Source organism: Hyperolius riggenbachi, chromosome 7, assembly GCF_040937935.1.
Source record: "Hyperolius riggenbachi isolate aHypRig1 chromosome 7, aHypRig1.pri, whole genome shotgun sequence".
Classification (NCBI taxonomy): domain Eukaryota; kingdom Metazoa; phylum Chordata; class Amphibia; order Anura; family Hyperoliidae; genus Hyperolius; species Hyperolius riggenbachi.
The window spans coordinates 96,373,586-96,400,651 of NC_090652.1; the positions used below are offsets into that span (position 1 = coordinate 96,373,586).

At 42.9% G+C, this 27,066-nt stretch overlaps 1 protein-coding gene across 1 annotated transcript in view; it reads right to left on the bottom strand.

Annotated features, from left to right (window-relative positions):
* NTN3 (netrin 3) overlaps positions 1 to 27,066 on the bottom strand; it is a 196,129-nt gene that overhangs the window by 22,048 nt on the left and 147,015 nt on the right. Inside the window, exons 4-5 of the mRNA XM_068244411.1 lie at positions 12,193 to 12,342; positions 3,031 to 3,084 (exon numbers count right to left, since the gene is read on the bottom strand). Coding sequence (XP_068100512.1) covers positions 3,031 to 3,084; positions 12,193 to 12,342 — 204 coding nt within the window. The remainder of the gene's footprint in view (positions 1 to 3,030; positions 3,085 to 12,192; positions 12,343 to 27,066) is intronic.

The following is a 27,066-nucleotide window of genomic DNA, read 5'->3' on the forward strand; positions in this document are numbered from 1 at the left end:
TAAGGGATTCGGCTATGTGCTTCAGAAATCTGCAGCATGCCGTCCCGATTCACACCGAAGTGCGATCTGGATGACAGGCCACTAGAAAGATAGGCAGCGTTTCCTCGTGCAGCTCGCAAGCAAAGAAACGCAGTGAATCTGGATGTAGTGGAAGCGGGCGCTGTTTAAGGCAGCGAGTCACAATTTTTGACAAGAAGCTACAGATAGCCTAATCCATCAGTTAGATTTCCAGAATGTTGCCACTTGTTTAGGCCTCTTTGACATGTATCAACGCGCGCAGGAGCTGTTTCCTGCACGCGTTATATGCCCTGCGGCGTGTCATCGGGAATCTACGTTGCGACGCAATCAGCTGTGGTAGCTATTAATTGAACCCGACGAAAAACGCCGGCTCCCGGCGGATCGACGCTCCCGGGTGCGTCGAACTGGCTCCCTGGTGGATTCTCTAGAGGAACATATGGAAACTTAACTCCAGAGAGGGGAAAAGGAAGTTCTGTTCACAGCAGAAGCCTGCATGTCACCAGGACAGGAAGTGAGAGGGAGCCCTCCCATTGGGTGCACATGCAGCAATAAAAACCTTGCAGATGTTCTAACCTTATCCCTACTCTAACTTAAAAAGGATTTCCACATCTACCAAATGTCTTTATATATATTTTTTAATTATTATTGCATATTAGACTCCACCCTGTAAATTGCTATTTTCCATGGAAAGCAAGTTGAATATTGAAACCAGTGTGGTGTATTTATTTCTAATACTTTTCACAAACGTAGCGGTATAACCACAGTGGGTGGTTATTTTTTTGGCTACCTCAGCCTGTGTGTAGTAATGGGTCTGATTTTATCATGTTCTCCATTCACTGGTAGATATCCCTGTTCTTTTCCCTGGTCTATAGATAGATAGATAGATAGATACCAGCAGGAATCAGATTTAATACCAGTTGCACTGACACCACTGCTAGTTAATGCCATAAAAAGCCATGAAGCCCTCAACACAATGACAGAATGGCCTTTCTCAATCAATATTCGATTGAAGCCCTTGTTATCCTTTTTCCTCTTACATCCCAAATTCATACTGTTCAATGGTTTCACCAAAATTGGCCATATGGAATATAACAGACACATTTGTCTGTGGTAGAGATTAGTTTGTCAGCCCTTAGATGTCAGTGTCTCACAATGCAGCTTTGTTTTCCAAATATCTCTCGTTCTAATGGAAAATGGAGCTGTGTTTTTTTTTAATTATTGAAACTGCTGAGCAGTGTACATGCACAGCACTCTTTCCTGAACTGCCACCTGAAGTCATCACTGGCAGTCGTTTCAGGCAACCGTTTTCCAAATGTGATTGAAATGACACTGCTGTTTGTGGGAGGATATAACTATAAATCGATTGTCCAAAAGATCAAGACTATTCAACTTTCTGAAATTGACCAATATTTGGCTGGCTTTAACGTCTGTCTACACATAAAGGATGGTGATGCACGCCACCTCCTCACCATAGCTCCCAACTGTCCCTCTTTTGGAGGGACAGTCCCTCTTTGGGAGCCCTGTCCCTCTGTCCCTCTTTCCTCCTCCTTTGTCCCTCTTTCAGGACTTTGTCCCTCTTTCTATGCAATTATTTGTATTTATCTACTGAAAAATGTGTTGGATTGACTCTAAACTTTATTCCCATCCGTTAAAATGATATATTACTAATTTTAAAATGTTAATGTTACATGAAGGAAAATGAACCAGGATAGAAAGGACCAGTGTGGTTTAAATTATAAAACAACATATTTTTCTTATTAAATCTTCATGGTATTCATGACTAGGGGTGTGACGGGGGCGTGATCAGGGGTGTGACTTAAGTGTCCCTCTTTCTCATCTCAAAAAGTTGGGAGGTATGTCCTCACTGCCACTAACTGGGTTTCCCTTTCCTTGGCATTGTGATGCCATAAAAAATTGTTCTTTCTGATGTGGTGTACTTCAGTGAAGACAGACTGCACACCATCTCAACCAGCAGCGTTGCCGAATAATATGCCAGGCTTCAGGAGACTGCTGTGTTTGTGAACAGTCCCTTGCTGGCTGCCCCAGTTGCTGCCAAACTTCCGCTATTTATCTAATTAGGGCCCTACTTTTGCAAAAAGATGGACAGTCTGGATCCCCACTTTTTTTGCTCTCCACTCTTAGAAACCTGATGGTCCCTTTTATTATGTAAATGGCAGCACGGTGGCGTAGTGGTTAGCGCTCTTGCCTTGCAGCTCTGGGTCCCCGGTTCGAATCCCAGCCAGGGCACTATCTGCAAAGAGTTTGTATGTTCTCTCCGTGTCTGCGTGGGTTTCCTCTGGGCACTCCGGTTTCCTCCCACATTCCAAAAACATACGGATAAGTTAATTGGCTCGCCCTAAAATTGGCCCTAGACTATAGTACTTACACTAAATAATATAGACATATGGCAATGGTAGGGATTAGACTGAGAGCTCCTTTGAGGGACAGCTAGTGACGATATATATATATATATATATATATATATATATATATATATATATATATATATATACATATACACTGTACAGCTCTGCGTAATATGTCGGCGCTATATAAATACTAAATAATAATAATAATAAATGCATCCTGAGGTGTCCCCTGACATCACTAGTCCGATACAGAGGACAATGAACTGCTGCGTATTTTTCCTGGGATGGATATACTTTTTCAGGTTTCTGACACCGCCTTGAAATTAGTGTCTTCCTCTCTGTTCACTGCTAGTTTTCATTAAACGCAGGAGGGAGGCTAGGGCCTGTTAACCCATTGCTTGATACTCTCCCACCCCCTGCAGCCTGGCATATTCTCTGGCAGTGGGCCTGGAAATGTTGTTTCTGAACAGCTTGTCTCGGAAAGTAGGGAAAAAATCCCAATGTTTTGATGCACGCTGTAAATGCCTGGCATCTACCATCTTCCTGCTGACATGGTGAACTGGCAGCAGGGCTAATTTCATTTACTCTGGGGTTGTTATCTAAAACTGATCACCGCCCCTGTTCCGCAGATGGCATGACTTACCAGCTGGCTCCTCTGTACTGGTGAGGGCTGGAGTAGGAACCACTGCTGGGATTTCTAGGGGTGGAAAAAAAATGGAGAGACATGAGATGAAATTCTTCATTACTGTAGACAAAACATTGCATACACTAGAGAACAATATAATGCACATGACAAAACATAGCTGACTGCAGTGGCGTATTTGGAGAGGTGCAGGTATGGCTCATGCCATGGGCGCTATGCCTCACCCGCACCTCTCCCGTGCTGTGCTGCCCGCATCGCTATTCATGGCCTCAGCCCCCTCCTTGCTCCCATACTGCACCGCATGTCATGTCTGCACTGTTTCGCCCAACCCCCTCCCTTGCATCCGGGCTGTCTCTGCCCTCGCCCGCCATTCGCTTCTTTAGCAGACAAACCTCCTCTGTTCAGCGCGACTAAAAAGACAGGAGAAGAGCAACCACCGGCTCACAGTGAACGCAGGTGCGCTTCAAATACAGGAAGTGGCATAATTAGTCACTTCCTGTATTTGAAGCGCACCCGCGATCACTGTGAACTGGTGGATGCTCTCCTCCTGTCTCTTTAGTCACGCTGAACAGAGGAGGTGTGTCTGCTAAGGAAGCGGACGGGGGCCAAGACAGCACGGAAGGAAGGGGGGTGGGACGATGGCAGTCGGGAAGCACAGAAGAGACGAGACTGTCAGTGTGTTGGAGATGGGAATGGCGCAGGACGGGTGGGGGAGTCTTGTATTGCATATTCTTAGGGAGAGGGGCTATCTTTTCTATGAGGACAAATTTGGCCTATTATACTGTCAAGAAATGGTGTATCTATACTATTATTGACACTTTCGGACCATTATACTTGGGGGAAGGCTGTTTATCTATACTATAAGGGACACATTCAGCCCATTATACTTGGGAGGAGGGGTTATCTATACTATGGGGGACACATTTTGCCCATTATACTGGGTGGTGTGGGAGGGGGGGTTATCTATACTATGGCGGGGACACATTTTGCCCATTATACTTCGGGGGGGGGGGGGGGGGGGTATCTATACTATGGGGGACACATTTTGCCCATTATACTGGGGGGGGGGGGGTATCTATACTATGGGGGACACACTTTGCCCATTATACTGGAGGGGGGTTATCTATATTATGGGGGACACATTTTGCCCATTATACTGGAGGGGGGGGGAGTATCTATACTATGAGGGACACATTTGGCCCATTATACTGGGGGGTAGCTATACTATGGGGGACACATTTTGCCCATCTTACTGGGTGGTGTGTGTGTGTGTGTGTGTGTGTGTGTGTGGGGGGGGGGGGGTTATCTATACTATGGGGGGGACACATTTTGCCCATTATACTGGGCAGATGTATCTATACTATGGGGGTCACATTTTGCCCATTATACTGGGAAGGGGTGGGGGGGGGGTAGCTATACTATGGGGGACACATTTGGCCTATATTATAGCCAGGGGGCGCAATGTCAGTGTTTGCCATAGGCGCCATTTTACCCAGATACGCCCCTGGCTGACTTGATGGTTGTAGTGGTTTAACATAACTTAGAAAACTTAACCAGTTCAGCTTACAGGTGTTTTCACCTCAAGGACATAAGCAATTTTCCCCTGTCAGTGCTCCTCCCATTCATTCACCAATAACTTTATCACTTTTTTTTGTCACAAATTACGCTTTTTGTGGGCGATAATTGTTTTCAGTAGTTACTTTATTTGATGTGCATTTGATTTTATGGGCAAATACACAAAAGAAAAAAAATACACTATTTCTCCAATTCTATCCCCTATGGTTTTAAAATAAGCAATCCTACTATAAATAAAACTCACCCATTTTATTTGCCCATTAGTCCTGGCTATCACAACATTTAACCTCTTCCCGAGCACCTAATGTCGATAGGCATTGGGAAGGTGGCTACCCTGATACTCTGGTGTTTAAATACAACAAATGTGTGTCCTCCACCTTTGAGACCATTGCTCCTCTGCGCACCAAATATCTTACTCCACACCATCATGCACAGTGGTTTGATAACGCTATAAAAGAGCTGAAAAGACAAGGCCGAAAACTTGAGAGACTGTGGCGCAAATCTCAGTCCCCAGAAGACAAACATGCCTTAATCCTCCACTTGAAGAGCTACCAAAAGGTAATCACGGGAAAAAAAATCATCCTTTCTATCACAAGAGATTGCAAATTCAGTTAACAAACCAGCCCAACTGTTCCGCACAGTGGAAAAACTCTGCAACCCGGCATGTCAAAAACTTAACATCGAGTCTTCAAAGGACCTCTGTGACCAATTTGCCCATTTCTTCACAGACAAAGTCTCCGCTATAAGGTCCGCCATCCAACTTAGAGCATCTGAGCCTAATATAGCGCCGAAGACCATTAGCAGAGACAATGTAACACCTTGGTCAAACTTCAAAGAAATTGATGAAGAAGTCACATCAAGCATCCTCCTTCACGTCCGCCTAACTACCTGTGACCTAGATCCTGGCCCAACACAGTTCATGTTGAACTGCCCCGACCTGTTCGTACCGGTATTCCTAAAAATTGTTAACTGTTCCTTAAAATCAGGGATATTTCCTGCTTTACTGAAGGAAGCAATCATCAGGCCTCTCCTCAAAAAACCCTCCCTGGACCCAGATGCAATGACCAGCTACAGACCTGTCTCTAACCTTCCCTTTCTGGGCAAGCTAATTGAAAAAGCTGTTTACCTCCAGCTAGAAGCCAAAATCCTACAAAACAACAGTTATGACCCATTCCAGTCTGGCTTCAGGAAACACCACAGCACTGAAACGGCCCTCATCCAAATATGCAACCACCTGCTCATGGCAAGAGACAGAGGAGAGTGCTCCATCCTCATACTGCTAGACCTTTCTGCAGCCTTTGATACAGTTGACCATGACATCTTGATAAACAGGCTACAGGAATACTGCGGCATTGATGGCATAGTTCTTCAGTGGTTCCATTCCTTCTTGAGTGGCAGAACCCACAAAGTGTCTATGGGGCCCTTCCTGTCCACCCCTGTATCACTTAGGTATGGGGTGCCCCAGGGCTCAATCCTCTCTCCCCTGCTTTTCACGATTTACATGTTACCGCTGGGAAAACTAATCCAAAAACATGGCCTGACATACCACTGCTATGCAGACGACACTCAACTATAGCTTTCCTTCAAGCCTGGTGTGACAGACCCAACTCTAACTATAAACGCCTGCTTACGTGAACTACAGCAATGGATGAATGACAACTGGCTGAAACTAAATGCAGACAAAACTGAAGTCCTTCTGATAGGAGGGCAGAGCATGATAACAAAACAACTTAACTTGCAGTCTTCACCACTGGGAATAGGAGGCACGGATCTGCGCAGCTCTGATCTTGTGCGTAGCCTGGGAGTTCTAATTGATTGGGATTTAAACTTCAGAACTCAAATCTCTGCTGTGGTGAAATCATCCTATTTTCACCTGAAGAACATTGCAAAAATCAAGCACCTCATACCCCCAGAAGATCTGCCAACCTTAGTCCGCGCCTTCATCACATCCCGACTGGACTACTGCAATGCTCTCTACACTGGCCTTCCAAAAAAGGTCTTGTACCGACTACAGCTGATACAGAATACTGCTGCCAGACTGCTAACCAACCAACCCCGTCACTGCCACATAATGCCAGTCCTGCACTCCCTTCACTGGCTACCTATAGAATGGAGGGTCCTATTCAAGATCGGCCTACTGACATTTAAATCCCTGAATAATTTAGGCCCTGGATACATAAAAGATATGTTGCAGCTGCGTAGCAATCCCCGCATTCTCAGATCAACAGGTTCTAATAATCTAGTCATACCCAGAGTCCACTTGGAAACTTTTGGTCCCAGAGCCTTCTGTCATGCTGCCCCTACGTTTTGGAACTCCTTACCTCAACAGATCAGGACAGCTCCATCCCTGGACGTGTTTAAATCCAGACTGAAAACCCACCTGTTCAGTTTGGCATTTGCAGAAATATAACTTTTGTTGTGTGAATACTTCATCCTACTAATTACTGAATCTGAGAGAGCCTAAGCGCTTTGAGTCCTATGGGAGAAAAGCGCTATAGAAATGTTATTGTATTGTATATATTGTATTGTACCCTTAGGACCGCCTAACGATGATCGGCGTCAAGCCCTGGGGGCGGAGATTAGTGGGGATCGCGCATTCCCGATGAGTTACGGAGCGGAGCTCCGTAAACAACTTGCCAGCCGTTGTGGAATACAAAAAAAAGGCCAAAGTTATTTGTGCGGCGCTGGGATCTAGCGCTGTGCTGGGGACAGCCCTGTAGCACTTGGCTGTCCCCTGGAGTGCCACAAAATGCGATCACTCTCATAGGCTGATGCCTATAAGAGGCGATCGCTGTGATTGGATCTCAGGGGGGGGGGGAGGGTGGAAGGGGGAAATTCAAAAAAATGGTAATTTTTTATTTTTAAAAAATGACAGTTGAATTAATAAAAGAAAAAAAAATACAGCCTGCAGCAGGGATTAGAGCCCACCAACAGAAAGCTCTATTGGTGGGCAGAAAAGAGGTGCAGATTAATTTGTGTGCTAAGTTGTATGGCCGTGCAGCACACTGTTAAAGCTGCAGTGTGCTGAATTGTTAAAATGGCCTGGTCACTAGGGGGGTGTAAGCCTGTGGTCCTCAACTGGTTAAATGTTGTTCCTAGTACAATGTATGGGACCAATACTGTATATTATTTGGAAATAAAGGTGTTTTTTTTTTCTGTTTTGGTTTATTTTTTTTGGGGGGTGTCCGACAATTGTAAGCCCTTATGTACTAAAATAACCTTCATGACATGCATATTAAAAAAAGGGAAGTCCCTAAGGCAACTATTTATGGATTTATTTATTTTTTTGCTTTTTTCCCCCCTTTATCATCTGTTTGCTTGGTAACGGGGTTGGGGGGAGAGGGAACTTTAGTAGGGATGAATATATATGTACAGTGGTGTGAAAAACTATTTGCCCCCTTCCTGATTTCTTATTCTTTTGCATGTTTGTCACACTTAAATGTTTCTGCTCATGAAAAACCGTTAACTATTAGTCAAAGATAACATAATTGAACACAAAATGCAGTTTTAAATGATGGTTTTTATTATTTAGTGAGAAAAAAAACACAAAACCTATATGGCACTGTGTGAAAAAGAAATTGCCCCCTGAACCTAATAACTGGTTGGGCCACCCTTAGCAGCAATAACTGCAATCAAGCGTTTGCGATAACTTGCAACAAGTCTTTTACAGCGCTCTGGAGGAATTTTAGCCCACTCATCTTTGCAGAATTGTTGTAATTCAGCTTTATTTGAGGGTTTTCTAGCATGAACCGCCTTTTTAAGGTCATGCCACAACATCTCAATAGGATGCAGGTCAGGACTTTGACTAGGCCACTCCAAAGTCTTCATTTTGTTTTTCTTCAGCCATGCAGAGGTGGATTTGCTGGTGTGTTTTGGGTCATTGTCCTGGTGCAGCACCCAAGATCGCTTCAGCTTGAGTTGACAAACAGATGGCCGGACATTCTCCTTCAGGATTTTTTGGTAGACAGTAGAATTCATGGTTCCATCTATCACAGCAAGCCTTCCAGGTCCTGAAGCAGCAAAACAACCCCAGACCATCACACTACCACCACCATATTTTACTGTTGGTATGATTCTTTTGCTGAAATGCTGTTTTACTTCTATGCCAGATGTAACGGGCCACACATCTTCCAAAAAGTTCAACTTTTGTCTCATCGGTCCACAAGGTATTTTCCCAAAATACTTGGCAATCATTGAGATGTTTTTTTAGCAAAATTGAGACGAGCCTTAATGTTCTTTTTGCTTAAAAGTGGTTTGTGCCTTGGATATCTGCCATGCAGGCCGTTTTTGCCCAGTCTCTTTCTTATGGTGGAGTCGTGAACACTGACCTTAATTGAGGCAAGTGAGGCCCGCCGTTCTTTAGATGTTGTCCTGGGGTCTTTTGTGGCCTCTCGGATGAGTTTTCTCTGCGCTCTTGGGGTAATTTTGGTTGGCCGGCCTCTCCTGGGAAGGTTCATCACTGTTCCATGTTTTTGCCAATTGTGGATAATGGCTCTCACTGTGGTTCGCTGGAGTCCCAAAGCTTTAGGGCCCGTTTCCACTCTCGCGGAAACGGCCGCGAATCCGCAGAGTTTCCCCGCAGGCAAATCGCGCGGGGAAACTCTGCCATAGGGGACAACGGCGCCGCCGGCCGAATCGCTTGCAGTAGCGATTCGGCCGGAAACCCCCACAGAATTCGCGGCGGAGGCTGCGATTCCCATAGCCGTGCATGGCACGGCTGATGGGAATCGCCTGCGATCCCGCCCACCCGCTCAGTGCCGGCGTGCGTCTACGAGACGCACGCCGCACTAGTGGAAACGAGCCCTTAGAAATGGCTTTATAACCTTTACCAGACTGATAGATCTTACCTGGGGGTGACTACAGAAATTGAACTCAGGTGTGATAAACCACAGTTAAGTTATTTTTTAACAAGGGGGGCAATCACTTTTTCACACAGGGCCATGTAGATTTGGAGTTTTTTTTCTCACTAAATAATGAAAACCATCGTTTAAAACTGCATTTTGTGTTCAATTATGTTATCTTTGACTAATAGTTAACGGTTTTTGATGAGCAGAAACATCTAAGTGTGACAAACATGCAAAAGAATAAGAAATCAGGAAGGGGGCAAATAGTTTTTCACACCACTGTGTGTGTGTGTGTGTGTGTGTGTGTATATATATATATATATATATATATATATATATATATATATATATATATATATATATATATATAATTTATTTTTTTTATTAAAAATTTGTGGTGTCTGGTGTGTATAATTTAACTTTTCACTACCAGATGGTGATAGAAACACTCCCTGGATTACCAGGAAGTGTTTTATTTTTTTTATTTATTTTTACTTTCATTCACGTTCTTTATTATGAATGGACATGGCCCCGATCGGGGTCATGTCCATTCATTACAGGCTCTGCGATTGGTTCAGGGAAGCCTTACTTCTTTTCCCCCAAACGCCGACACGGAAATACTGCCGAGTCCGTGCGACGGCCGCACATACATATACAATGTATGACCAATTATGATATAGTAACTCTCATATAGTAAACTACTTGACCATGTCTCTTGAAGTTTACTATAAAGGGATTCTACTGTATTATTTCTATAGAGAACTTATCAGTGTTTGGCGACTGGTTCAGTAGTAATGTTACTTGTATGTAGCGGAACTCATGGATAACCATGTACTCAGTTTGACCTTTATAAAGCTATGATCTACTGTATTGGTCACAATCATGTATAAAAGCAAGAATTGATCACAGCAAATCAGAGCCTTACACATCTATATGGAGGCTGCCATATTTATTTCCTTTTAAACAATACCAGTTGCCTGGCAGTCCTCCTGATCCAGTGCCTCTGATACTTTAAGCCATAGACCCTGAACAAGCATGCAGCAGATCAGGTACTCTGATTCAGCTGACTCAGGTTTTACTGGATTAGACCTTTTCTTGTTCCAGGGTTTTGACTCAGACACTACTTATGTCAGAAGATCAACAGGGCTGCCAGGCAACTGGCATGGTTTACAAGGTAATAAATATGGCAGTCTCCATACCCCTCTCACCTCAGGTTCCCTTAAAGGAGCTACCCGGCTCCTGGGATTTGTCCAACCTTGTAGCAGGACTTTACAGATATACTACAGTATATGCACAGTTTGGAAATGGAAGCTTAGCTTAAAACAAAAGCTGTTTTTCACTGGATAGGAAATGTATGAAAATCTTTCCAATGGGTGCACAGACAGCAATAAAAAATTTAAGAGCAATTCTAACCTTTGCTCACTTTATCTGAGATAAAAAGGAGAAAATCCATGGAGCTCTCAACATTTGCACTTTATCATCTTATGACAGGGCTAAATGCTTGATTATGTAAGCATTTATTGTGTATGTTGATGATTGCACTTAAAGGGATACTGTAGGGGGGTCAGGGAAAAATGAGTTGAACTTACCCGGGGCTTCTAACGGTCCCCCGCAGACATCCTGTGTTGGCGCAGCCACTCACCGATTCTCCGGCCCCGCCTCCGGTTCACTTCTGGAATTTCAGACTACTGCGCCTGCGTTGCCGTGTCCTCGATCCCGCTGATGTCATCAAGAGCGCACAGCGCAGGCCCAGTATGGTCTGTGTCTGCGCAGTACACTCCTGGTGACATCAGCGGGAGCGAGGGCACAGGCGTGCAGGCGCAGTGGTTTTCTGACTTCAAAGTCAGAAATTCCAGAAGTGACCTGGAGGCAGGGCCGGAGCATCGGTGAGTGGCTGCGCCAACACAGGATGTCTGCGGGGGACCATTAGAAGCCTCAGGTTAGTTCAGCTCATTTTCCCTGACCCCCCTACAGTATCCCTTTAAGTGTGAACCATGCCTAAAACTTGCATATTCCGATGGCTGTGGTCATTTTAAAGGAATACTGTAGGGGGGTTGGGGGAAAATGAGTTGAACTTACCCAGGGATTCTAATGGTCCCCCGCAGACGTCCTGTGCCCGCGCAGCCACTCACCGATGCTCGGCCTCCAGTTCACTTCTGGAATTTCTGACTTTAAAGTCTGAAAACCACTGCGCATGCATGCCGTGTCCTCGCTCCCACTGATGTCACCAGGAGTGTACTACGCAGGCACATACCATACTGGGCCTGCGCAGTAAGCTGCGCGGGCACAGGATGTCTGCGGGGGACCATTAGAAGCCCTGGGTAAGTTCAACCCATTTTCCCCTGACTCCTCCTACAGTATTCCTTTAAAGATGTGTTCTGCGCATGTGGAAATCTTGCTCTGATGAACAATTGGTCAGAATGGGTAGAGTATTCCAGGAGTTAAAAAGATGTCCTAACACGAAAAAAGCTTAGACTTTGGGGTATTTTCATAATAATATGTAATAGGCAAAAAATAGTAACACTGGTAATGATTATAAAGTGATCCAAAGCTGTTTTCTAGTTTTAATTACTGTTACGTTGTTCCATGCCAGAAGCCAGCCTTACGCGCCTCAGATACAATCCTTACCATACAAGGCCGAGGACACAATAAAGAGGAATATTCTTATATCCAATATTTTTATATGCAGTTAGTTGTTAGGGAAATTCAGTTATAAAAAATGAAACCTATAGTAGATACTTACTGATACAAGGAGCAATGGGTGAACGACTCTGCTGATATCCCTTGGCACATCGGTTACATGTTAGCCCGGTCACACCATCTTTGCATGGGCACTGACCTGTGGTCTGATTGCAGGTCTTGCCTGCTGCACCCACTGGATGGCAGTCACAAGCTGAAAAAGAACAGCCCAGTTAGAGTATCTGCACAATATATATAGCAGCCCATACACTCTTCAGTCTGAAAATGTGTTACTAGGTTTGTACAATACAATTAATTGGAACAGAGACTGTCCATCAATAGTCTGGGGATCTGGAGTGTAAAGTTACAACAGGATCGCTTTGAAGGTCAGTATGATTGTTTTTATATTAAGACACAGAACATTTTACAAGTAAACATACAGCAAACACCATTCTCCCCTCTTAGGGCCTATTCACACTACAGCGATTAGCGGGCGATTCCCGCTAATCGCCAAAACACTAGTGCTATACTACCCTATGGCAGTGTTCTCACTGCCACGATTGGCACGTTTTGCGACTAGCACCAATCGCAATCTCGTTACCTTCAGCATTTTTGGAGCAATTCTGGAGCGATAGCGGTACAGTGCTTATAAAGCGCTGACCGCGATCACTCTAAAATCGTGGAAGTGTCCATCGCAGTAAAATCACTGAAGCAAAACTCTAGTGTTTAGCGTTAGTTTTGCGATTTTAGATGTGAACGGGGCCTTTTTTTTTTTTTTTTTTTGTAAACTGTTTTATAACAAAAAATGCTGGCTTGTAGTCAGGAGAATGAGCAGTGTCTTATGTTTGTCACCATGACAATAATCTATCCTCTTGCCAGGTCAACATCTGCAAGGAGTTTGTATGTTTTCCCCTTGTCTGAGTGGGTTTTCTCCAGGCACTTCTGTTTCTGCCCACATCCCAAAAACATACAGAGAAGTCAATTGGCTTCCCCCTAAATTGGCCCTATACTTCAATAGACATATGATTATGGTAGGGATTAGATTGTGAGCTCCTCTGAGGGACAGGAAGTTTCAAGACTTATATATACCCTTAAAGCCCTGTGGAAGGTGTTGGCGCTATGTAAATACTAAATAACAATAATTCGCTGCATCAGTTGAGAAGCTGGCCTATGGTCAGGAATAGGGATAAATAATGACATGCTAATAATATAAAGATAATGCACATTTGATGTTAATTTTATGCAACTATATGCAGCTAAGAATTGTACTAATTAAAATCGTCAATTACTGCAATTGATTGGTTAGATTCCAAGCTGCGTACATTTGCCCAAAGTTAACAACATTTGCCTCAACTTGAAGTTATTGGCATCTCACTGACCCTTCCTAGTCAGGAGGGATGGACATTAAGTGGATTGACTTTAAAATATAGAACTGATAGCACACCTCCTAACTTTCTGTGATGGAAAAAAGAGACTTTTTCGAGTACAAAACTGTTTCAGTAAAATATATGCCCCCAATGCTTCCAGTTATGAATCCAAAATTAATTCTTTAGCAAAACGTAGTTTCATTCATTTATAGCTGTCTGTTATAATCTTGACCTGCAAAAAAATTATATATATATATATATATATATATATATATATATATATATATATATATATATAACCTAGTACATAGTGTACTATGAACAGAAGAGTGAGTGAGCAGCAGGTCTACCTGCTGTAGTAATAACACATCAGTAGAGTTTGCTTTAGGCCTCTTTCACAGTGCGACGTTGAAGTCGCACGTTAGAAAATGTTCCAATGCAGACTAACGCACAGCAATACAAAGTCTGTGCGACATTCACAGTGCACACGTTGCGTTGTGTGTAACGCGTATCAATATTTTTTAAATGTAACGTATGTGCCGTTTTCGTTCCATCAGTATGCGACGAAAGCGGAGCACTAAGAGACCCATAACGTAGTACAAAATAACGTCCAATTTTATAACCTACATGCGCTGCGTTAGGGGCACGTTGTGCGACCTTAACGTCGCATCAAACGCAATGTCTTAGTGTGAAAGAGCCCTTAAAGTTCAAAATATTTTAGTTTTGAATAGTGCTTTTGTTTTTCTGCTGTCTTTTTTTTGTTTCTTCTGGGGAAATTTTCCCTCGTTGACATAACCCAGGAAAATCAGGGTGTTTATGGACCTCCTCTATTAAAAAAATAAAAAAAATGTTTTATTTGTACTTGTTGAGATTTGCCCACTTTCAATAAAGACGGAATGTGAGGGGATTTCTTCCCAATGAAGACAGATAGCAGTAAAAACCCTTTGTTTTCTTTTCTTTTCCACGTTATCTAAAACTAAAATATATTTCCCCTGCAGATGTTTTTTAAAGTACACTTATGGTTTAAAGCATTATAAACAATCACTTGGATGAGCGTGTTTACGACAATTGGCACCTTGCCTTCCTACCAGCCATGGTAACAGTGGAGTAAAGCAGACAGTGATTTAACTTGGCAGTCTCTATAAACTGCCTTTCTTATGCTGGGAATACACGGTTCGTTTTTGCCTTCGTTTAAACCTTCGATTCGTTCGGTAAACGAATCGAGTGTTGAAAACGTATGTGAAAATAGTCATAATCTCATTATAGTTTCGATTAATAGACCCCAAAAACGAACGACTAGTGATCGAACATGTTTGATATTATCTCTCTTTATCCATCTAATCGAGCCATTGGTAGGCTTGATGGCTGTTCAGATCGATTATATATTCGTTTATGCTAGTCCGTCCCTGTAAAAAGGGATTTTCGTTTCGTTTCTTTGCAGCCTTCGATCATTGGAAAAACGAAACCATCAGAATCGGAAAAAAAAACGAAACCGTGGGTGGTGATATTAACCGTATGACTGATTATTTCGGGATCGAAAAGGACAAAAGGCACAATCGAAACGAAGGTTTAAACGAAGGCAAAAACGAACCGTGTATTCCCAGCATTAGGTAAGCAGCCCAACGCAGAAACAATAAATTCTTGCCTTACTGTCTGCAGTGGCTCCATGCACAACACAAATGGCAAGTGCTGCTGTTTTGACTGTTTGAAGAAACAAAGTGGAACAAGGCTGCAAAAAGAGAAAAAAGGGTCACCCAAAATGCCTTAACCTCTGGTGTTTGCTAGGGTGGCAGAGATTTATGGGTTCTCCGGCACTGCCAAAGGTCATGCAGTTGGCATTGCAAAGCAAGTATTTCTGTTTAGTTGAGACCCCGTCTGTTTTCTCTGAAATCATAACTGAAATAAACCAGGAAAGTGGATAAATACAAAACCTAGGAGAATGATATAAATCAGGCTACTAGAGATGATTGTGGTTAGATACCTCTAGTGTTGCCAAGAATAGATGACCATGATGTCTGTTTAGTACAGTATAAATCTTTGTTCCGCAATCAATTGGAAGAAGACTTCTGGCTAGGCTACAGTTAAAGCTACAGTTAATACTACTAGTCTATTGTTTCCTCTTTCTGAAGAGTCTATAGTGCCTACAACAATGCAAAAGTGTATTTTGGGTTTGGTCGCTAAGCTTACTCAACCGCCAGCTCTTTCCTTTTTATGTTGGCAACATACTGGCACATTGATCCGACAGATGTCTGTGAGAAAAATTGGGAGATTACTTCAATCACTAAGACAAATAGAATGCAATGCCTTATCAAAGTTAACATGCCTTATCAGAGTGGCATAGTAAGTGCTTATGAACGCTTACAAACTTATGCTGCTTACAAACTTATGCCTGCTAATTGGTCGAACTTATGCCCGCACTTTGATTGGCCCAACAGGCTGCCTGTCACTTGACATGCAGCCTATTGGGCCAATCAAAGTGCGGGGATATTGTCCTTTAAAGTGATTGGACCCGCAGGGGCTCAGGGCAGGACGAGTGGAGCTCACGTCATTGCCAATTAGCAGGCATAAGTTTGTAGCGCTCACTATGCTACTCTGATAAGGGGTGTCAACTCTGATAAAGCGTGTTAACTTTGATAAGGCATGGCATTCTATTTGTCTTAGTGAATCAATCCCTATGTCTGTTGCATTGTGCAAAAATTCTGCATGTGAGCTCACTGCGCATACAATTGTATGTTTCATGTTCTGCATATTAACAACTTTCTAACACGCTGTATGCATAGAGTTTCCAGGTAACGTGTGTGAATATCCGCACATTACATAGGCATTGGCCTGGCTTTGACATGACGAGTATGTTATAACTTAGGCAGTACGCATTACAGTTCACATGCATGGTAACACGTATGTTTTTACCCACTAGGCCACCTATGGCCATGTATATGCCGCAGAAACTGCTCAAGACAACAGTGAAATTGTTTTATAATGTATGAAATGTTATTTCAGACATAGAACATTTATATCGCGCTTTTATCTTGGCGAACATGAAAGTACCAGAGCTGCACCCACTAGGGTGGACGTTATAGGCAAGAGCAGTGTTAGGGAGTCTTGCCCAATGTCTCCTCACTAAATAGGTGATGGCTTACTGAACAAGAAGCGTTGTGATTCAAACTCTCGTCTCCTGTGTCAGAGGCAGAGCACTTAACCAGTATCCAGCCACATTTCAAATGTAGACTTCACTAAAGCACAGTCATAGCTTTATTAGTGTACAATGTTTCGCTACACTCAAAGGAGCAACAGAGATGTGTATTGAATGCAGTCAGAGGCGGACATAGGCCTGTGCAGGCCGTGCAGCCACACAGAGACTCCATGTTCTCTAGAGGCCTATGCAGCTACACCACAGTAATGCATTCTTGTTCTCTAGTCTCTTCTCTGGTATTTCTCTCTCTAACCCATGAGGAACAGTGATAATTGCTTATGGCCCTATTATAACAAGTATAAAATGTGTGCTACGTTAATACAGTGCCTACAGAATGTGACATTATTTGGATTCACCCATGATCTGTTATGACCACAGCCACTCACATGGGGCCCCCTACATTTATTCTGCACAGGGGCCCACTGTTGGCTTCATCAGTCACTAAATGCTGTATTGTCTAAACCTGGTAAGTGAGTACACTATGATTAAGAACCATGTAGGTTCGAAACATGTTAGTCGGACTACTCTTTTATCCGATTGGGATACGTCCTGAATAAACTTTTGGAAATGGAGACATTGTGCGGACCTCACTCACTTACCATTGTATCCGGGCTGGGCAGCCATTGTTCCAGCACTGTCACCCACCTCTGTGAGTGGAGTGGCATTTTCTTTTTGTTTTAATTGTCTAAACCTCATTTCTGGCCTTAAATGATCAAAATAAGCGCAGTCCAGGGGGCGCTGGCCCTTTTCACCCTCTTGCTAATCCTCCCTTCCACGCATAGCAGATTATTGCTAGTGGCAAAAAAAATGCCTACAAACCTAGTTGAATGTGAAGTGGTTTTTCTAACTGGTACTAAAAACAGCATTTGTGTGAGGGGAGGTCTGAAGTCTCCAGCACATAATAAGGACTCCAGAGATTTAGAAGCTTTGTACAACACAGAGTAATCCCACAGGAGAAGCTATCACAGGAGGCACACTAGAGAGTTCCTATCCTACAAGGCTATAATTTTGTAATGAGTTAATAGAGCTGCGGCTGTCGCTACTTATCTTGGTGTGAGTCTCCCTGCTTGTTATGGGAGATTACTTCAATCACCTAAAACTGCATAATAATAGTGTTGTTCTTTCCATCTGTGAAAATTCTCATCTCGGATACTGAGTAGTAGACGCAGCAAGGGAAGGAAAACAGAGAGAGAGCGCGTCTGATTTATTACAGTGTTACCTGGCTGAAAATGATTGCAGAATGTGAGTGATCCTGTAACTGGACCTGAATTTACTGCAAAAAAATGTCCTACTGATAGTGAGTGCATGTCTGCATCTACACAGCTGCTAATAGTTGTTAATTCGTTCGGCAACCTTCACTAGAATTTGATAGGGCTGCTAACTCTTGCTAGTTGACAACGACAGGCCCAGTTTTCTGGACCACTCATGGTCTGTGTTGGCAGGGCTCCATTCTCTGTACAGGTAACCAAGTGTATCCAGTATTAGGTAGCTCCTCCCCTTTCCAGTATAGGTAGCCAAATGTGCCCCTAGTAATAATTGCCCTCTCCCACAGTAAGGCAGGCCCCCTGTATAGGGAGCAGATGTGCCCTGCCTCATGTGAAAAGCCAGTACTTGCCAGTGAGTCACATGAGGAGTGACACCTGTAGCTATAGAGACTTGATGCTGGACAAGTGGCTGGTAGAGAGCTTCTGCCTCTGGACCCGAGAGGTGAGTAACATCCTGCCATGGCTGAGAGGGAAGGGGGGGGGGCAGCATTCCTTCTACTGGCGCGCCTGTGTGGCGCACTGAGCAGCGGCTCAGGTCTCTGAGGTCAAAGGTTGATCTCTGGCCCACTCCAGTAAACTAGGGTCTATGCATTTTCGGAATATTGTACTGGTTACTTTATGGTATACTTGTAAAGAAATTCCATTCTTCTGAATTTACTGACCATTTACCCAGCTCTCCTAAAGTAACTAACTACAGGCTGATGATCAGGGCCGGTTTAAGCAACAATGGGGCCCCAGGGCAAAATAAACCTGGGGGGCCCCCCCAACATATACCCCGGAACAAAAATCGCTATATCTGTATAGCGATCCCTGGCCAAAGCATTGCGGCTGCGTATGGACCCCCTGGAAACCCCGTCAGGAAATGTATTGCTCTTTCTTTTTATACATGTAAAATTACACTACCGTTAGGTTTGCTACTAAAAGTGACATTTACCGCATTTAAAACCATACTTTTTTCCTTCTAAACTTTAAAATCGATTCTCTCAAAAACTATAAGGTCTTTTTGAAAAATTGTTTTTTCCTCTTATTCCTAAGGATCTCCTTAACATATCCTGCAAATTTAGGGTTTCTAGCATTTAAGGTGAATTTGTTATTAACCATTAAAGTCAGCAGGTTTTTAAATGTGTTTTTTTTTTCCTTTGAAACTTTAAAATCGATTTTCTCAGGAACTATAAGGCCTCCTCTGCCTTAATGGTAGCGCCGGCCCTGCTGATGATTGAGAACAGCAGCAAATTGGCTTTGAAAGTTGAGAATAAAACAGCATTTTTTTAGAGAAACTGGCTAACAAAAACAACACCCTTGTACTTTATACATAGTGGGAGAATCTTGTGTTACAGGTAATTGCGGACACCACTGCTGTTGTGCTGTAATAATACTGCACTTTTTTTCTACAAATTCCACTTTTGCAGCTTTAGAAATGTGCTGAATTGTAATACAATACAGGAAAAAAAAAGTTAAAAACAGTGAAATGTATAAGTGCCAAACGAATGAACGGAAATGGTAAACTTGACCTTCACCCAAGTATTCGTAATTAGACTGAATTGTGAAATGGAAAGAAAATGGGAAAGCAAAGTTGAACTGACTGTTCCAAATCTTTTTAAAATAGGCCTATTTGACTCATATCTGAGAAAATGACGGAAATGTTTTCACAGATTAATCAAGATAATAATAAATGTGGAAAATTAATGTTTTTCTTTAGCAAGGATAATTCATAGCCTAATTAATTGCAGAATTTGTAAGCAGAGTGAAAAGTGATTGTTGGGGGTGTTATAGTGATGTTTAGATATCTTAGATTATCTAATCAGCAGTGTATTTTTGTACCAAAGCTAGGAGGCTTCTTAAAGTGTACATGCCTCAAGTAAAAGCTACCTAAGGTAAGCACAGAGGCATGTTCATCCTAGGTCTACATACCACTATGCGTTGTCCAATTCTCTCCTTGTTTCCCCTGGTCTCCGTAATCACTCAATCGCCATAAATCATTTGACTTTCAAATTTTCAGACAGGAAGAGGCAGGCTTGCTGTGATGTTCCTTTCTATCACTCTCCGGTTTCCTTCTCTTCCCCACACCAGTAACTCCCCTTCATGGACAGGAAAGAGGAGAGAATGGGAGGGTGATAAGAGGGAACATTGCAGGAAGCCTGCCTCTTCAGCATTCCTGTCTAAGTTGCAACATGCTCAAAGTTCACTGCATCACCTTTGTGCCAGTGAAGGAATCTCTGTGACATACATGGGTGTTTACCCTCCCATATGAAGCTATTGATTTCCTTTTTGAGTGATAGGACATCGTACTTTTTGGTAGCACTCTAAAAAAGTATAGAATCTTGTGGGAAAAGGTCATTTTAATGCTATTTCAGCAAGGCTTGGTGTACAGAGGCGCCAGAGTAGAATAAAAACGTTTAAAAACCGTCTAAAAGAGGGGGATGTTCAGGTGGACTTACCTCCCTCAAAAATATAAAACTCAATTGAGTCACAATATATCAATACAAATATTTTATTTAACTCCACTTAATGCAACGCATTTCGCAGGTGTGGTCCCGCTTCATCAGGCAAACAGGAGCATAACTATAAAACAAACAAATATATACAAACATAATGACCCATAGAAAGAGCTTAAAATAAAGGCGCAGTTTAAAAACATGAGAAGACATGATAAAATTGTAACATTTTTGGTCGCAGTGTAGTAAAACTCGCTCTATGTCTAAAAATTGCATCTAATTGATCATAAAATATCTAAAAATAAAAATCCAAAGTGTACACAAAAGTTGATACATATCCATGATTGATATGCTAAAGTTCATCAGCTTCTAGATTAAAGGATAGTCAGTTTAGTGAGTATAACATATAGTACTATTTTATGGCCCTAGAGCTTACTTGCAAGAAGAATTACTAACAGTCTAAATTGATATAATAAAATTCAACACCTCAGCAAGAGTGACTTACCTCAATGGGTCTAAATGCAAAAGTGAGTGCCTCTGTGTAGATGTGCGAGGGGGCAGATTTTGATTGGTGCATTAGGACCAATTAGTGCAACCACACTCCCTATATAAGCAGCGCCCCCTCGCACATCTACACAGAGGCGCTCACTTCTGCATTTAGACCCATTGAGGTAAGTCACTCTTGCTGAAGTGTTGAATTTTATTATATCAATTTAGACTGTTAGTAATTCTTCTTGCAAGTAAGCTATAAAGTTGGATGTGATCTTAAGTAAGCTTAATTCCAAGATACTGGGTAAAGTGGCCACGGTGTTGAAATTGGTGTGTATTGGATATTGCAAGTTCCTGGTTTCAAGGGTGATTACAGTACATGGCCTCTGACTTATTATAGTTGAGTCTCAGGCCTGATAACCCTTCAAAAAATGTCAAGCCCTTCATAAGATTGGGGATGGAAATATGGGTCCAGAGTAAAAATCATTAGGGGGCTCTTTGTCCTATTCTCACGGGCAATTAAGGTAACATTTTTTCTTATGTATGTCAGTAGCCTTTCTAAATGGAATGAATCCCACTTGGCCGTTAATAATAGATGGGAGGAGCTTGTTTAGTCATTAGGCTAGGATAGCAGTAAACCGTTTGTAATCAATGTTGAGGAGGGATATGGATTTGTAATTTTTAGGTTGGAGGGGGTCCCTATTGGATTTAGGTATGAGGGTGATGTAGGCGTCAAATAATTCAGAGTGACATAGTTTATTTTTACGTAGGTCATTACAAAAAGCTAAAAGATAGGATCTTGGTATACCCTGATACTTTTTATAGTAGAGGGCTGTGAGGCCATCAGGACCCAGGACTTTCCCAGAATTTAACTTACTTATGGCTCTGGAGATTTCATCAATTTTAATGGGGAGGTCGTCTTGCAGTTGTGAGGGGGTGGAGTCATAATATAGCCTCTGGTAGACGTCGTGCAAGGTTTTAACAATCTTATTGGGATCATTTGTAACCTGCCTTTGCTGAGTTCTGACTTTATAGATGTTATTACATTTGTGCATATTTTTGAGTTTATTGGCTAGCCATGTGTCAGGCTTTTTTGCATATCTACAATATTTAGCTGTCGTCCAGGTTAGCACTTTTACAACACTGTTAGATAGGAGTATGTTCATTTGGAGTTCTGTGTATTGAATTTGTTTTAGAGGGTAGTTGGAGTGTTCAGTTGATTTAGTGAGCGGATGTTATGTGGCCGTTAGACCCACCCACAAAGCAAGAGGCTGGTTAAGTGCAGGTAATGGATTGTGCATCAGCCATGATTTTCATCAATTCTGCACAGTTCTTTTTACTGAAGCACAGAAATGCAGCTGTTGAGAAGCTCTGCAGAGCAATAGGGGTTCCAAAGGTTGTGACTGCTACTGGGTCCTTGGAGGGCTTTGTGTCAGGCATCAACTCTGCATTGGAGTAATGGTGGTAACTGTATAGTGGGATTCATTCATACACTGCACCCCACCCTGTGATCTCTATGGCTGTCCTTGAAAGGCATTTTGGGGGAGAAGGCATAATGCTGATCAGGGGCGTAACTAAAGGAAAGCAAGCTCTGCGATCACAGGGGGGCCCAACTACTAACCTTCCCTTCCTCCAATACAGGGGACCAGGTTTCAAATCAGGTGTTTTGTGGCTACACTTGTTATGGGTGTGAAGATCATGATGGCCACACTTGTTTATGACCCCTGTGAGATCGGCCCCCAGGCTGTGAAGGGCACCAAGGAGAGGCAAGGAAAGGGGTGTGAACCTTGTGGGGATTCCCATCAAAGTTTTGTTGGGGGGCCCATGAATTGTAGTTACGCCACTAATGCTGGGTGTTAACTGTGTAACATTCTAGTGGTGGTGGAGAGGAGGGGGGGGTAGTCGGTGTAGAATTTGCACTGTAGCTACATCACTGAAGCTGTGATTAGCTAAGTGGCCAAACAGATAAGATTTATGTGCTTGTTGTTTTACAATATTCATTTTTTAATTATTTGGTCAGTGTTTGCCATTGTAAAATCTTTCCGCTCCCTGATTTACTCTCTGAAATTTATTACAGACGGCAACCATTTTAGTACTGGCAAGTGACCTCTCCGGAATGTTCATTTACTGAGAGTTCTAAAGCCAGTACAAAAATGCTGGGGGGGGGGTGCTAGGCTAAGGCTAGGCTAACAGCCTAGGCTAAGCCTCAGAGTAAGGGCGGGGCTACATATCAAGTAGGGATGGTCGTAAATGCAAATTTCCGATTTCGCTGAAAATCCGCACCCCGCCATTGCCAATTACCGCTACTGTTACCGATTCCGCTACCAATTTCCGCATTCCAACGTGGATTTCCGCCGGAAATTGCGGCAATTTCTGCCGAATTTAACATCGATTTTCTCAAAAACTATAAGGTCTTTTTGAAAACTTTTTATTTCATCTTGTTCACAAGATTCTGTTTAATAAACCCTGAAAATGTGGTGTTTCTAGGACTTATGGAGGCTTTGCTATTAACCGCTAAAGTTGGCGGATTTTTACTGTAATGTAAAAAGCAGAAAATCCGCATTATCCGATGTGCGGTAATTTTAAGCCAATCAGAAGACTCAGAATGAATAAGCCAATCAGAGAATGTGGAAATTTCCATCTTAATCCCTATTCTCTGATTGGTTTATTCATTCCAAATCTTCTGATTGGCTTAAAATTACCGCATATCGGATAATGCAGATTTTCTGCATTTTACATTACAGTAAAAATCCGGCGACTTTAGCCCCCATAAGACCTAGATGCACCAAATTTTCAGGGTTTATTAAACAGAATCTTGTGAACAAGATGGAAAAAAAAGTTTTCAAAAAGACCTTATAGTTTTTGAGAAAATAGTTATTAAAGTCGGCGGAAATTTCCGCGATTTCCGGCGGAAATCCGCCTACCGCACTTGTATTACGGATTTCCGCATTCCGATGCGGAAATTCAATTTCCGATCGAAAATGCGGAAATTACATTTCCGCGGAATCCGAATGAGCATCCCTAATATCAATATACAGAAATACAGTATATAGCTATAGGAAATGTTTATGATGCTGAAACTAGGACACTTAATGTGAAAGTTAGTTTTCTGAATAATTTACTGCATTCTACTATATGTTGTTGCAGATCCTCTTTAAAGAAACAGAAACTCCAGTGTTGTGTACAGAAAAAGATTTGTTCGGGTTTTTTTTCCAGCAATTAAACCCAGTTTAGGTTACATAGAAAATTGAAATGAAGACAGAGTTTAGCAGAGCTCAGGCAAAAAAACAACAAAAAACAAAGCTCAGTACTGTATACGACAACATACAATTTACTGTTGTCTAAAGGCCTATGTATACCTGCTTTATGGCATTTGTTACACCAACCACCCTTTACACACAGAGCAGTTTCACTCCCCATTTTATCTCTCTCCCATACACAACTAACTATAAACTGCGGTTAGTAAGAAGTGCAGTGACCTGTGAGTAAACCCCAGCATGGGAAACGCTACAGCTAAATATGAACCAGGTAAATTCCAGTACACATAACCTGAGACAACTCCGCTTTTACTGAAGAGCTGTATGTTGATTCCAAGCAGTCCCCATGTAGCACAATACAGATACACCATGAATGACGTGTCCTGTCCATGGTACTGAGAGAAGGTGCAGGGATGCATCTATTAGACTCTTCACAGGATGTATGCTATCACACAGGGGCATAGCTACAATTCATAGGGCCCCCCAGCGAAACTTTGATGTCCCCACCCCTTTCCTCCCCTTGGTGCCCTTCACAGCTTTGGTACCCATCTCGCAAGAGCCATAAAGCAAGTGTGGCTATTAGATCTTCACACCTATAACATGTATAGCCAAAATTACACCTGATCTGAAGTATAGTTCCCTGTATCGGAGGAAGGGAAGGTTAGTAGTTGGGGGGCCCCCACAGCTCAGGGCCTGCATGAGATTGCAGGGACTGCCCCCCTCTACTTACGCCCCTGCTATCACATTAGTTCTTAATTGCTTAGCACAGAAGTTACAATACATACAACACATACATAAACGTCCTTCAAGCATAAACACATTGAAGATAATTGTTTATCTGAAAGCTGAATATATTCTCAGTATCACAGCAACTGAGTCACAAATTAGCTTTGTCTATGCTACAGATCTATAATGTTCACTGTTAGAAGCCAGCTGTAAGGGCCTCTCAAATTTGATTCCCAGGAATCATTGCCATTCTAGCGTTATCAGTGCAAGAATAAATAGAAATAACTGGGCCTTGGGCTCTGCCAGTAGAGTTCATGCAAGGACACCGCTATCTGAAATTTGCAGTTGCCTGTATCCAATGACAATAACCTCATTTATAAGAACTGGAGTAAAAGTAGAGTGGAATTTTACCTTTTCTTAATTGGAGTGAGGTAGACAACTGAAGTGAGAGGCTCATGATCCCCATCTACTAACACAGTGGTTGCCTTAGTGGTAACCCACCTTTGTGAGTGTTAAATTATACGAAGATACTCTATTTACAGTAATTTGGACGTACTACACTATCGTGGGCTCTGGATTCCTTTTTTCTTCTTACAAGTCTCAACATTTTGTTTCCCTACTTTCTATCCACACGTCCCCACAACAATATGAGGGAGTTGGCACCACCTGACTCTAATCACATAAATACAGTGCTTCTGCCTTCTCTTATTCACTCTGCATTTGTACATCAGTTTCGGGGTACATGTTACCTTTAAATAAAGATGATGCCTACAAGTCCCACCCAATATCATCACTAGGTTGAAGTAGTTCAGTAAGCTTGCTTGAAAATGTGAGCTTTTTAGTTGAACACTACTAAATATAGAAAGTGTTGAACTTTTTTAGGAATGGAGTTCCAGAGGGAATGGGGAGACATGTAAAAATCCTTGGTGTGGGAGAGGTAATGCCAGTACATGAGGAGGAGATCTTTGGGAGAGCCTAGGTTGTGCATAGGATGCTGGAGGTCTCAACTAACTAGGAGAAGGAACTGTGGGGGTGTGCCCTTTGCATTTTGCAGAGCAGCCCACAGCGGAAACAACTTAAAGAGACTCTGTAACAAAAATGTTATCCTGTTTTCTACCATCCTACTAGTTCCTAAACCTATTCTAATGTGCTCTGGCTTACTGCAGCACTTTCTACTATCACCATCTCTGTAATAAATCAATGTATCTTTCCCCTGTCGGACTTGTCACCCTGTGTCTGGAAGGCTGCCAACTCTTCAGTGTTGATCTGCTATGCACGCCCCCCTCCTGGCCCCCTCTATGCACACTCCCGTGTGTGTGTGTGTGTGTTATTTACATTAGTCAGCTTTTCTCTGCTCTCTTATCTTTTACAAGCTGGATAAATCCTCTGTTGTGAAAGGAATCACATGCTGAGGAATTACAGACATCGGGCAAAGCTGTCTGCAGGAAGAAACAATCAGCCTGTAACTCTTCAGTGGGTGAGAGCTGCAGGGGGAAAGAAACACACAAATGATCTCTTGATATTCAAAAGGAAAGCTGTATACAGCCTGCTTGTGTATGGATGTATTTTCTATGTGTGGACATACTGTACATCAACCTACTTCCTGTTTTGGTGGCCATTTTGTTTGTTTATAAACAAACTTTTTAAAACTGTTTTTGACTACTTTTATTGCGGCGGGGAGCGGTGAAATTGTGACAGAGAGGAATAGGAGATGTCCCCTAACGCACTGGTATGTTTACTTTTGTGCGATTTTAACAGTACAGATTCTCTTTAAAAACCTCCAGGCACTATAAGGGAATTAGACAGGCTAAACTCTAAATACATACAGGGTGCATTTCTCCTTGTTTTTCTTCTGTCCTGTGCAAGAGTTCAGATCTACTTTAACCTTTTTCGGGACCGGCCGCCTACCCCCCCTTAAGGACCAAGGCATTTTGCGCGGGAAGGGGGTGCGCGCGTTTGGGGGGTCAGGCGGCCGGATCCCGTGCGTGGCTGGCTGGATTGGCGTCCCCCCATGGTGGCCTGTGGCCCGCCTTCTGCCAGCAGACTTCACTTACCTTCCAGGCTCCAGCAATGAGCCGCACGCGACCCTCTTCTCCGGCCGGCATCTCCGTTCTGTCTGACGATCAGTTCCGGGTCGCGGCTTGATGACGTCATCAAGCCGGGACCCGATGCTGACGTCAGATGGAGCGGAGATGCCGGCCAGAGC